Below are 13,136 nucleotides of genomic sequence, written 5' to 3'. Positions count from 1 at the left end.
GTCAAGTACATTTAGCAGGTGCCTGTTTTAGCCTGTGCAAAGAGAGAACCAACCTAACTAATGCAAAGATCTACTAATACTAAAACATAAAATAATGAGTAAAACGGATTGTGATTTTGTCGAGTTTAATAAGCATGTTTAGTCAGTGTTTGTTGAGAACATACCTCATTAAAGTAACGAGAGAGAAATTTGTAGATTTCACAGAGGGCCACAGATTCATTGAACTCATTTTCATGTTTCTAAAATGCATAAAAGAACACAAGAAAAAATTACCAGAGCAAAGTAACAATCAACAACATGTTTGTTAGATTACTCAACCCTTCCCCTTAGAACAACACATCAATGCACAGTAGGGAATTAGAACTGCTATGTTCACTTGTCTTTTTTTTGACAAGAGAAGTGGGCCAGGACAGCAAAAAGCAGTTGAGGGAGTATTTTGTTGCCATAACAACAATCTATAGAGTTAATGTTAGCTAACATGCTTCCTTTTCTAGCGATAAACACACACACTGACGGGCCCTTTCTCCAATCCCATTCAAAGAATTCAAAGAACAAACAACTCCAGGCAAAGCCTTCGTTGACAAGAAATATATGTTTGCTATACAACCAACAAGATTCAGTAAAAGTTCATTTGTACCTACTTCATAATATACCCGTTGATAACAAAATCACTAAACCACCATCTTGTTCCAGCTTCACCTACACTATACTACATACAAATAAATAATATGAACTATTTATTTATTTATTTTGATTGCTTTGTTTTTCATTCTTTTCTCTTTATTGGATTGTGCTACCTCTTCCTGTGACAACAATTACCACCAATATTGTTGCGTGGCAGAATATCTTATCTTATAATTCTTAGGGCACTCTAGGTGTTTTCAAAGGGGATGTACAGAGTGTGAAATATACAGTGGGCAGTGCTTCGACTTGGCCAGCTTCACTCGCGGTCCACGCGTGGGATCACGCGGTATCACGCGACTTTAATTTGTATTTTTCCAGTGAGACGCTGCAACAACTCAAACAACTGGTAGATGGCTCAAGTGAGCAGGGTGTCTCGTAAAAAGAAATGGAGCCTGGAAAACCCTACACAGACTTCACTACAGACTTTAGCAGACTGGTTTAGAAATAATGTAATAGCCAGAAATATGCCTGCCCTGCCCTAATAAAGAAATATTTGGTTAACTGCGAGTGAATCCCGTTTGCAGCCGTAGAGACGCAGGACAAATTAAACATTCTGGTTTTCTCCGAGTGCAACGATGATAGACAGACATCATTTGGACAAAATATAGAGTATTAACCTCCGTTGCTCAGCCAAATGCCTTCCTGTTACGTCCTGTTATCCAATGGAGTTACAGGCGATAAACCATTTTTTGATGGTCACAAGTTTACTTCATTAGGGACTGTTCGTTATTTATTTAGGGGCTACGGAGGAGTTTTGGGAGCATTAGTCCAAAAGGCGTGACCCTCCCTGCGCCAGCAATACATTTTTCTATGACCCTCCAAAGTGATTATGAAAAAATCACTGTCAACTTTTTTCCTCGGGTTTATAAGCCTACTGTATTTTAAACGTTTTCACATATTTGGCCATAAGCCGTTTATCATAGGCCATCACTTAAACCAAACTACAAAGGCGAACACTTTAACAGGGGAATTAATTGGGCATGAATCATGCTGAACGCCTATTCGCTACCTTAGAATAATAAGGTTCTATCTGCGTTTTGAGTAGGTACAACCGGACGATTGAAACAGGGACGAATGAAACATTCCGGTTTTCTCCGAGTGCAACGATGATAGACAGTCATCATTTGGACAAAACATGGAGCATATTAACCTCCGTTGCTCAGCCAAATGCCTTCCTGTTCGATCCTGGTATCCACGGATTCTGGCGATAAAATCGATTTTTTTGATGGTCACAAGTTTACTTCATTAGCGGTTTATTTTTTGGATTATTAAAGAGTGTTTTTCATTTAAAGGTTTGACTTCGTGCTTATTCAGTAGAGCATTTAGTGCTCTCCCCAATCCCAGACGTTCACATTGTATGTTTGTTTGTAATGGATGCAATCCCTGAGATAGGCTATCGCGCTTGACAATGAGTTGTTAACAGAACCAAGACATATAGCCCAGCAGCAATCTAGGGACTGATCGTTATTTATTGAAGGGGCCACCGGAGGAATTTTGAGTGCTTATCAATCCAGTGCCACCTGGATGTCTCAAAATTTTCTTCAGCTGAACAAAGAAAAAACTGAAGTAATTATATTTGGTAAAAATGAGGAAAGACTTAGGGTTGCCACTCTCCTTGACACAAAAGGGTTGAAGGCAAAGGATACTGTTAAAAACCTCGGTGTATTAATTGACAGTGATCTAAATTTCAACAGCCACATGAAAGCGATAACTAAATCAGCTTTTTACCATCTCAAAAATATTGTCAAACTCAGAGGGCTGATGTCAAAACATGACTTAGAAAAACTCATTCATGCATTTATCTCCAGCAGAGTTGATTACTGCAATGGACTGTTCACAGGCCTTCCTAAAAAGACTATTAAACAGCTTCAGGTGATACAAAATGCAGCAGCTAGGACTCTAACAAAAACTAAAAGAACTGACCACATTACTCCAATTCTTAAGTCCTTGCACTGGCTTCCAGTAAGTCACAGAATTGACTTTAAAGCACTATTGCTTGTTTATAAATCAGTAAATGGAGCAGGACCTAAATACTTGTCAGACATGCTTCAGCAGTACACACCTTCTCGCCCTCCTCAGGTCCCAGGTGAAAAACCTGCTAGTAAAACCTACAGTTAGAACTAAACATGGTGAAGCAGCTTTTAGCTGCTATGCGCTCAGCTGTGGAACCAACTTTCGATGACATTAAAAGGCCCCAACTGTAGCCAGTTTTAAATCTAGACTTAAGACCAAACTGTTCTCAGGCGCTTTCTGCTAACTGTGCCGAAGTTACAAATTCTGAATCTGCCTCGATAATTATTCTACTTTGTCTTTTATTACTTTTTTTACTACTTTTGCCTTTGTTTTTGCTTACTAATTATTCTTTATTTTTAAATTATTTTACCTTGTGTTTTATGTTTTCTTTTTATTATGATCTTTACCTTTTAACTATTCTTTGACTATATTGCTCTTCTATGCTTTTATTTGTTATTATCGTTTGGTTTTGTTTATGTAAAGCACATTGAATGACCTCTGTGTATGAAATGTGCTATATAAATAAACTTGACTTGACTTGACTTGACTTGCTTCAGTTGGAAGTTGCATGACCCTCTCTTGCCTGCTAGAAATTGTTCAATGACCCTCCGACAGAATTGTTAAAAAAGACATGACCCTCCCCTGCCAATTGTCTTCCGCCAGCGCCACAGCCACACACTTTGTGATAACGTTCTTAAATCAATCTTTCCGTGAGCTTGCATGCTACCAGTCCTTCCTTTTCAAATGTGTTTTAGCCTGTTTGCACAATTTCACAAATAATCATATGTGATTAATAGTATGACAAATAATAATCCTGTGCGGGGACCCAAACAATGCATGCCAACTTTTTCCGTGTTTATCCGCGTTTTAACTTTCCCCCTGTCTTGCCGTTTTAATGTTTTCCTGTAGAATATCCCATATTTTAATACTCTCATAACAGCCCTGCCATCGGGCCTGTCTCTGTGTTGCCCTGTTGCTACCCCTTGCCATTCCAAATGAAACAGATGTCTTCAAATCATCGTTTTGCTTGCTTGAAGGCGAACTTAGAGTGATGTTAACCTATTTAAGTTTAACGGGCGCGATTGTCGTGGAGAGCACGATTCATTGGCTTTGCATGTTAGGCCTTATATGTCTACGTGCGCACCTGGAGGCTACTCAGCTGCAAGATAAATAATTTCCCTGTTTGTATGTTCACTGCAAGTTGGCCTACCATAACTTACCAACTCTGCACTGTAGACTGGCTATTTATATTTTTTCTGTGAAATAAGCAAATGTATTTGTTCAACTTTATGAAGCAGAATTAATGCATAGGGTACTTGGAACATAATACATTTGACAAAGGACAGATGAATGTTGCTAGTGACAAAATATTAACTTTCAGTGTTTTACGATGTCTTTGTCATGGGGAAGTGTTTTTCCCCATGCATTTATTCTAGGTTACTGTCAGTGACTGCCGTGAGAGCGGGTTCTGTGTTTTAGTTCATGTCAGTGACTGACGCTGAGCGGGGTCTGTGTTGTGTTGTGTTGCGTTCATTTATTTTCATTGGGCATACCGTGCCGTGCCGTCCACAGCTCTTCAGTTCTGACAAAGCCAAAATTACTCCTTTTGAAACAATGAGTGCAGGAAGCGCGTTTGTATGGTTATATTGCTTGACGGGGTGGGGGGGTGTCCCAAGCAGCTTTCAGCCATTAGGCTACTTTGAGAACATTTCAATTCACCCTACACTAATATTCAAAATGTTGAAAACTATTTCGGCATAGCCTATAAAGCAGTTTAATTAAATGGAATGTTAGTTGTAAACAAACGAGCTACTTGGTGAGGCTTGGCCTCACAGATCTTCGTGCCTTAGATGGCAGGAAAAAATCTTCACGATAGGCCTATTAACTAACCACCCGATTCCGTTGGCTGGGGGGAAGGGGGGCCATCAGACAATTGTGCCCAGTTAATCCGGCCCTTCCCCCAAAAAATCACACCTTCCCACCTCTGACAGCTTAAAAAAAGTCAAGAGGACTCCTTACTCACAGACCTATTCACAAACCTGCGGTTTTGAAATCCTATTCAGCTACAGGAGCTTCCAATCGCGAGGAAGCAATTTTGCATTGTAGGCATAACTAACATGCAATAACGCCGCCAACAACAACCAAAACTAGGCTAATCATTGTCAACATGTAAATTAAATGTAACATTATTGTGAATCAAATTAAAATGTTCTCTTTTGCAAACGTAGGCATAGTAACAGAATAATTTAATAATGTTACAAAGATACTACATCAATCCGTATGTTTCATTGGGCTACTAGGCTATTTGTTTTGCCTTGATTCATTTAGGCTAGGCCTTTTTATTCAGGGGCCATATTCACAAAGAATTTTAAGGCTAAAAGTAGCTCCTAACTGGCGAATTTAGGAGCAACTCCTAAAAATAATGGGCGTGTCACTCCTAACTTTAGGACTCCTAATTTTTTCACAAAAAGTAATTCACGAAGCATTTTAGACCTAAAAGTAGCACCTAAGTCTGGGACAGCTTAAGTCGAGAGGACTCCTAACTCACTAAGACCTATTCATAAACTGTAATGAATAAATGTTTTGAAATAGCCTATGCGCAACAGGAGCTTCCAATCGCGAGGGAACAATTTTGCATTCATAAAAGGGATGCAATAACGGCACCAACAACAACCAAAACTACTCATTGTTAACATGTAAATGAAATGTAACGTTTCATTGTGAATCAAATTAAAATGTTCTCCTCTTTGCAAACGTAGCCTAGGGATATGGTGACAGATTAATTTTAAGTTGCAAAGGTAGGCTACTGCATCAATCCATAGGCCTATGTTTCATTAGGCTACTAAGCTATTTGTTTTGCATTACTCTTTATTCATTTAGGCTAGGCCTTTTTATTCAGTTATTAATCATCTTCCGTCCCTTCGCACTACATGTGTAGCGCGACGCATTCTCCGACCTGTCAACTGTCAGTCATCATCGGAAGAGGTGTTTGGAATTCCAGCGTTACAATCGTCAGCCAATCAAGATGGTCACTTCAGTCAAGCTCGTGCATGAGTAATGACGTCATCCATAGCCACGAAGACTCACTCCTAGTTTAGGAGTTGTCTGAAAGGCTTTGTGAATAACTTTTAAGAGAAAACTCCAATCTAAAATCTTTAAGTGCGATTTAGGAGTAGCCAACTCTAGTAGTAAGATAAAAAAGCCTTTGTGAATAGCCTACGCCCCCAGTTATTCATCATCTTCCGTCCTTGTGTAAGCGACGCATTCTGAGACCTGTCACTCATCATCGTAAGGGGGAGGTGTTTGGAATCATGCCAGCGTTACAATCATCAGCCAATCAGCCAATCAAGGTGGTCACGCTTGCCCATTTACCCAAATTAATGGTTGAATATTACTGATGATCATTGTTATTTAAGAACATGCAGTGTGCGTAGGCTACCAAAAACATATTGCTCGTAAAAAAGCATCATAACGCACATTCTGGCGGGTCTGTTATTTACTGTAGGCTGCGCAAACCACATGCTTTTATTTTGGGCAAGCCTGCATTCATTCATTCATTCAAACTTTATTTATTCTCGGAGGGTCATTGAGGGAAACCCTCATTTTCAATGAAGCCGAAATTACAGAAGCAAAGCAAAGCGCTCCACAAACAAGACAACATTCAAGGCTTTCTGTTGAAGAATTTTATATAAAGCCTGCACTGACAGTAATCCTCCTGCCCTTGATAGGCCTACCACAGCTGTGGATAGTGTGGAATGTTCAAGTAATAACACAATCCAATGTGTGTCTCAATTGTCCCCCGCTGATCACCTCACACATTTCTCTAGATTTTGCAACGAACTTACATGACACAATGCCATAAAATATGCCAGTTTTAGGACACAGAATAATGTTTGTAATGATACCAGGTAGGCCAGGTATTGTCGAAGGTGCATGGTGAAGTGAAATTCTTACTTTGGAAAACAAACATTTGCCGATATCATCGCCGATCATCAGAATATTGCAACAGATTCTGTGTTCTGGACTGTAGGTAACTTGTTAAGCCAGTGGTTATCAAACTTTTATTTCATTCCCCACTTTGATCAAGGGGCATGACTGATGATAGTGGAGATAACGTGTTATCCCGAGGCTTTTGCAAGTCAGCATCTTCGACGGTAGTCTATTAAAAATATAAGTTTTCGATGTCCCAAACGGAGAGCCATACTTTATTGTTTTTAACGATCTCTATGCTACTCACAAATGTAGGCATGGGGACATGATGAAGTAGGTTATCCACCACTGTTTTGATTTGCGTAGTTAACGTGTGTTAACCCCAACACTGACAATAATGTAGACAGCAAATTTCGATTTCGATTTTCGTGTAGTCAAGCCTTAAGCCATACCCAAGTAGCCTAAATCGAGGTAATGTTTAATTATGCATGATTTATTTTGTTATTGAATTCGTAGGCTGGGATTACTCGGCAACAATTATGTAAGGGACGGCAGGCAGAGCGATGTACAGTGGCAGAGCGACGCACAGTGGCTGAAAGTGGTACTAAAGCTTCACGCAGCTTCACGCCGCGTAATGCACGAATTAAGTGGTCATTTGAAAGCGATGCCCACTGTATGACCACAACACTTTTACTTCCCCAAACACAAGTTCCGTAAAAACACACCTTTGATTCCTGCTCCAGGAACTCTTTGAACTCCGAGCTGTTGAGTGCTGATTGGTCCTTCACCTTGTTGTAGTAGGCCTTCACTTCCTGCTTATACTGAGGGATGTCTTTGGCATACAGCAGCTTATTGGTCGGGGCGTGCTGTGGGACACACACACACACACACACGCAGGCACGCACACACACAATAACACACAGTGAGGAGAGGGAGAAGGAGTCCATGAAGTCCTGAGCGACCACAGTGTGTGTGTGTGTGTGTGTGTCTGCATCGAAAACATTACCTTCCCAAGCTGTTGCTCAGTGAGGGAGAAGGAGTCCATGAAGGCCTGAGCGACGACAGACAAGCAGCCATCCAGGTGTGGCGTCTTCTCCAGGTCGAACACAAACTGGGGGTTCTTCAGAATGTTCACCCAGAAGCGCAGAGGCAGGCTGGGAAGGTGGAGGACCCAGAAAGAGAAGTAAACCAGGGAACAGTGAAAAACAAGGGTATGAAAACTATCCCTCACAAAACACCCTGGACTGGCAGACTGCATCTCAGGGTGAGCCAGTGATTGAGTGACAACATCATCTATGTGCAGAGATGAACAGCTTGGCTTCAAAAGCAATATTTGATCAAACCATTTACTAAACCAGATGAAACAATGTTTCAGCCAGGTAGATGAGAAAATTAGTGAAATCACCTGTGTTAAGTGTACAGGCAGAAGGACACATTTTCTCAAGCAGGGTTGTCCACATGAAGTTACAGTGCAGCACTGAGGTTCACACATTTTAGGCGGGGATCACATTAGCCAGCGGCAAACAGCAGGTTCCCTATTGTTCTCTATGGTTCTGCAGCAGAACGGTGGCAGCACTGGAGTAACGCTAGCGTTGAACAGGTTGAGCTTTGAACTTGGTTCAACTTTCAAAGCGCAACGCAGCCGTGGCCTACTGGTTAGCACTTCGGACCTGTAACCGGAGGGTTGCCGGTTCGAATCCCGACCACTAGGCACGGCTGAAGTGCCCTTGAGCAAGGCACCTAACCCCTCACTGCTCCCCTCGAAGCCGCTGTTGATGCAGGCAGCTCACCGCGCCGATTAGTGTGTGCTTCACCTCACTGTGTGTACACTGTGTGCTGTGTGTGTTTCACTAATTCACGGATTGGGATAAATGCAGAGACCAAATTTCCCTCACGGGATCAAAAGAGTATATATATATTTATACTTATACGCGAGCGTATTCAATTGACAAATCGTTTGTGTTGCTTAGGAACAAGACAAAACGCATCATGGTCTGAGCGTTGCATTTCCCGCCTTAGAGTTTAATTAAAGAGCCAAAGAATGAATGTGTACATACTGCAATGTAAGCGGTTACCACACTAAGGATATTCACTGTGTATGTAAGACTTTATCTTTATCTATTTGTCTTTATTTTTTATTTATTTGTCTTTATCTTTATTAAATTGTCTTAATCTTTATTTATTTGTCTGACGCTTTTAATATGAGGCGATTTACAGATGCCAATTAAAGCTGCAGTTGGCACGTCTGACAGATTGAGGGGGCTTAGCCAAAATTTTGAATGTTTACAACTCTCATGCCCCTCCCCCACTACCACCAAGTGCCCTCTCATCGAGTTTGTGCTCGTTGTGTGCACCAGACTGCACCAGACTGTGATTGACAATCAGATCTCACACAGCCCTGCTGTGATTGAACCAGAAGAATTGAGAGCTGTGGATTTTTGCAAAACAAATAACAGGCTGTAGGTGGAGGTAGAAGTGCGGGGTTTTTTCTAAAACCGGCCGATTTATGTTCTTCTGTCAGTACATAGTGTCGGTTTCAGTGAATATGATCAAAAAAATCTTGCCAACTGCAGCTTTAATTGTAGGGCCAGTCTCTCAACCATGGTTTTAGGGGGCGCTGTGGCGCACCTGGCTACAGTGCCCGAGTCCAAGTGTCCACGGGACTTACACCCCCCACCCACACACATAGACACACTCCCCTCGGACGCCCTCCACCCCTACCTGTTGGTTTTCCAAATGTGCAGCACATCAGGGTCACTGATCTTCTTGCTTTCTGCCTGGCTGTCCAGGAAGTCGAAGAAGTGCTTGACAGCATGCAGCGGCCGGTTGTTGTTGGCCGTACCCCAGATGGTTCTGAAGAGATTCTCCACATATGAATGCACAGCCACCTGTTTGGATGGTGAATGAATTAATGCATGAATGAATGAATGAATGAATGAATCAATCAATCAATCAATCAATCAATCAATCAATCAGTCAATCAATGACTGGATGAATGTATTGTGTGTATGTAGGCATGTCCTGTATGATGATTGACCTTGGTAGAGAGCAGCTTGGTCAGATAAACCTCTTTGACCTTGAGTTTTTTCCCCTCTGAACTTTTGCTGTCCGCTAGCTCAGGGTCGATCTGTGGGGGAAAGACAATGTTTTCTGTTTTTATCAAGACACATTTTCACAGCCACCTGCAGTCAGTCAATCAGTGTTTTTTTATCAGTGTAGGAGGAACGGTTTCCAGGAATCCAGCTCATTTGTAACATTCCAGGGACTCATTGACAGGCACAGATTCACAGAAACACAGGCCAGAGGTGACTCAAGTGAGAACATTTAAAAACACATTGTTATGAGGTAGCCTTGTGGTCTGGGGTAGCTGCAAGGGTGACCCTGGTAAGTAAGGGTGAAAAATTACAAAAATCCCCAAACACTGTTCTAGTTGTTTCTTTTTTAGTTTGCTCCTTTCTCTTAAACTTGTGGGTTTATTATTTCCTTGTGTACTGTTTGTATATAGTCCACACTGGTCTTTTGGGGATTTTTGTAATTCTTTCACCCTTACTTACCTCAGGCTACCTACTTACCTACCCCAGACCACAAGGCTACCTACAAAACAACAACTAGAACAGAGTTTTCAGGTGCCATACCACAACCTATAAATATAATACAATAGAACTACAACCACAACCTAAGATTATGATAACCCGTGTAAATTTGGCCTCACGGGTCGCAGACAAACATGGATATAAACTCGATGGTACTCACCAGGTGATAGTACTTTGTTTCAAAGTCAGGTTCCTCTGTAAATCACACACACACACATAAAGTCACACACACACACAAACTTTTCAGTGAACATCTTTTTTCTACAATACATGTTTGTATTGTGTACAGTAGTTCTTACATTTTATAACATGTTTACCTTATTATGACCTGCACTAGCGTAGCTATATAGGCTTAGTCAGAGGTTTTTTTGTCTTCCGGATTTTTATTTTTTTTCCTTCAGTAATTTTGTGTCAACAATTTCTGGGACACTGAAAGACAGGGCTGCACGAAACTTGGTAGCCCCACAAGGATGACACAAAACCATTGATTTTCGTTTTGATCCAAAAAGAGGGACACCCCATTACCCCCTAACACACACACACCCTATTACCCCCCACAAAAACTCACAAGCGAACACACACACACACACACAGAAGCATACATATAAACAAAAGCAAACACATACATGCACACACTCGTTTACATACACAGAAGTTGCAAGAGTAGGAGATTGAGTAGGAGGGTCCGTGTATCATTCGTTCATTTGATATTCAATTGAGAATCAAAAACGAAAAAAAAAAAAAAAAATGATTTGTTATTTCATTATTTGTTTATGAATGTGATACAAACAAACAAATAACACGTTGTTTTCCAGGATTTTGATTTCATGGTCAAATCAAAAGTATAACGTTTAAAAAATGGCTTCAGGGCCAAAACTGATTTTGATATTTATTTGTTCCGATTTCTGTGACCTGGAAGTCTATCCAAGTCACTTTCTTGGTCTAGACCTGTCAGTGCTCAGTGTTGACAATTTAGTGACTTTGTTGCTAGATCTAGCGACTCATTTTGGCCATCCCTAGCGACAGAAAATATTAATTGTCTAACAACTATAGCAAGAAATTGGGCGACTTGCGCAACGATGGCAAACTCAGTTTCGTTGAATTGACAGAAAATCATCTCCCTTCTCATGCCTGTTTCGTATATGAACATCGTTAACCAAAGCGCTGCCCCATGATTATAGAAGTAATGACTGGCCTAGGCTATGTAGTATCAGCCCATGTTAGGGAAGTAGGCCTAGATGTTAGATCTATCAGCTCAGATCATCATTTGTCGCCAACGTCATTGGAAGGCAGTCAGCTGCAGTAGCCTTCTGGTGAGATTACACCAAAGACAGTAGCTATGACAGGGAAACTAGGGACACACATCGTTCAACAAGCACATTGATCAAAGGAAAGAGGGGCTACAACTTCATTCACAAACAGAGCAAATAATTCAAATCGGCCTAGGCCCGTCTACTTGTCAGTCTTGCCCGTCCAATTACGTTCACCATCTAAAAAAAGACGCGCAAGTCAACACTGCTCTGAGAACTCAAGAATCAGTCAAATCAGACAAATTCTGCCTAATTTGTCAGCTGTGATCAAATGCGTTCAATAAATTCCACTATGTCATAAATATAACATGCCAATTAATGTTTGTATGGTGTATCTCATCTAGGCTTCTCTTAGGCTATGTTCAATCAAATTGGCTTTGCCCACAATTTTCGAGCATAGCAGTAGAGAGATTCTGTTGCTCTGTTCGAGTGGTCATTTAAATATAGATCTTTAGGTTAAATTGTGTGTGGTAAAGTTATAATCGGACTGGTAGGCCTAGTCCGATTTAACACTGCAAAACAGAAGCAGCAGCTGACAATGGAAGTCAATAAATAATTTCCGGGTCAGAGCAATCGGAAAAAATAAATATCAAAATCAGTTTTGGGCCTGAGGCCGTTTTTTAAATGTTCTACTTTTGATCTGATCATGAAATCAAAATTCTGAAAAACAAAGCATTATTTGTTGGTTTGTATCACATTCATAAATTTGTATCACATTCATAAATAAATAATGAAAAAACAAGTCCTTTTTTCGTTTTTTCATTTTGGATTCTCAATTGAATATCAAATGAACGAATGATACCACGGACCTAGGAGGACTGAGCAGCGGTCATATTTTGTACCGCTATGCGGTACATCTATTTTTTTTACAAATAAATTGCCTGATATTCTGCAGGATATGTGCAAGTATTTTATATCTGGAAACTATGGCGCGTCCAGACCCGAGTTTGTTTGGACCGATGGGACGGTGATTTTTTGCTAATGTGAACGCAGTCTACCGAACCCGAGTGAGGACCCAGGACCGCTAGAAAACGGGGGTCTGGGGTACGGTTCATTAGAACTCGTTAGAACAGTGGTCTGGGGTACGCCTACAGTACGGTTCGTCAGAACTCCGGTGTAGTTTGAATGCTATCTGTACCAAAACCAGGAAATAAACTGCTGTTTTTGTGACGTTGCCAGACCAGCTGGGTCAGGGCTAGGGGGGAGTAATCACACTCCAGTTAAACGGACCCAGTGTGAAGGCAACCTCAGGGTTGCTGAGAATAAAGGCATTCTATTCTATTCCATTCCATTCCATTTTATTCTAGATCCCAGTAGTGCTTAATCAGAGAGGGTTAAAGCGGAGCTAGTAATCAAGGATATCTGGCTTAATCATGGCAAAAAGAGAAGTCAGAGAGTGCTGTAGTCTCTAGGAAACGTGTTACAGCTGTATTTGATATGGGTGAGTGGAGCAAAAAGGTCGTTTGAGTGCGTGGGAAAAAGGACTTTTACTTTTTCGGATGAGTGGATCACGGCAGATTAATAATCTCATGTGGTCTAATCTGGGGAGGCGGTGAGGTTATGGAGCTCTGCTCTGAGGGCTTCTTTGTACTGTGGGACTCGAGGG

At 41.1% G+C, this 13,136-nt stretch overlaps 1 protein-coding gene across 1 annotated transcript in view; it reads right to left on the bottom strand.

Annotated features, from left to right (window-relative positions):
* plxnc1 (plexin C1) overlaps nt 1-13,136 on the bottom strand; it is a 55,843-nt gene that overhangs the window by 1,079 nt on the left and 41,628 nt on the right. The window contains exons 25-30 of the mRNA XM_048267975.1: nt 10,381-10,415; nt 9,665-9,754; nt 9,349-9,515; nt 7,634-7,781; nt 7,353-7,493; nt 165-239 (exon numbers count right to left, since the gene is read on the bottom strand). Coding sequence (XP_048123932.1) covers nt 165-239; nt 7,353-7,493; nt 7,634-7,781; nt 9,349-9,515; nt 9,665-9,754; nt 10,381-10,415 — 656 coding nt within the window. The remainder of the gene's footprint in view (nt 1-164; nt 240-7,352; nt 7,494-7,633; nt 7,782-9,348; nt 9,516-9,664; nt 9,755-10,380; nt 10,416-13,136) is intronic.

This window comes from Alosa alosa, chromosome 17 (assembly GCF_017589495.1).
Source record: "Alosa alosa isolate M-15738 ecotype Scorff River chromosome 17, AALO_Geno_1.1, whole genome shotgun sequence".
Lineage (NCBI taxonomy): Eukaryota > Metazoa > Chordata > Actinopteri > Clupeiformes > Clupeidae > Alosa > Alosa alosa.
Note: the sequence above shows the minus strand (reverse complement) of the source record. Positions and strands in the feature narration are given on the sequence as shown.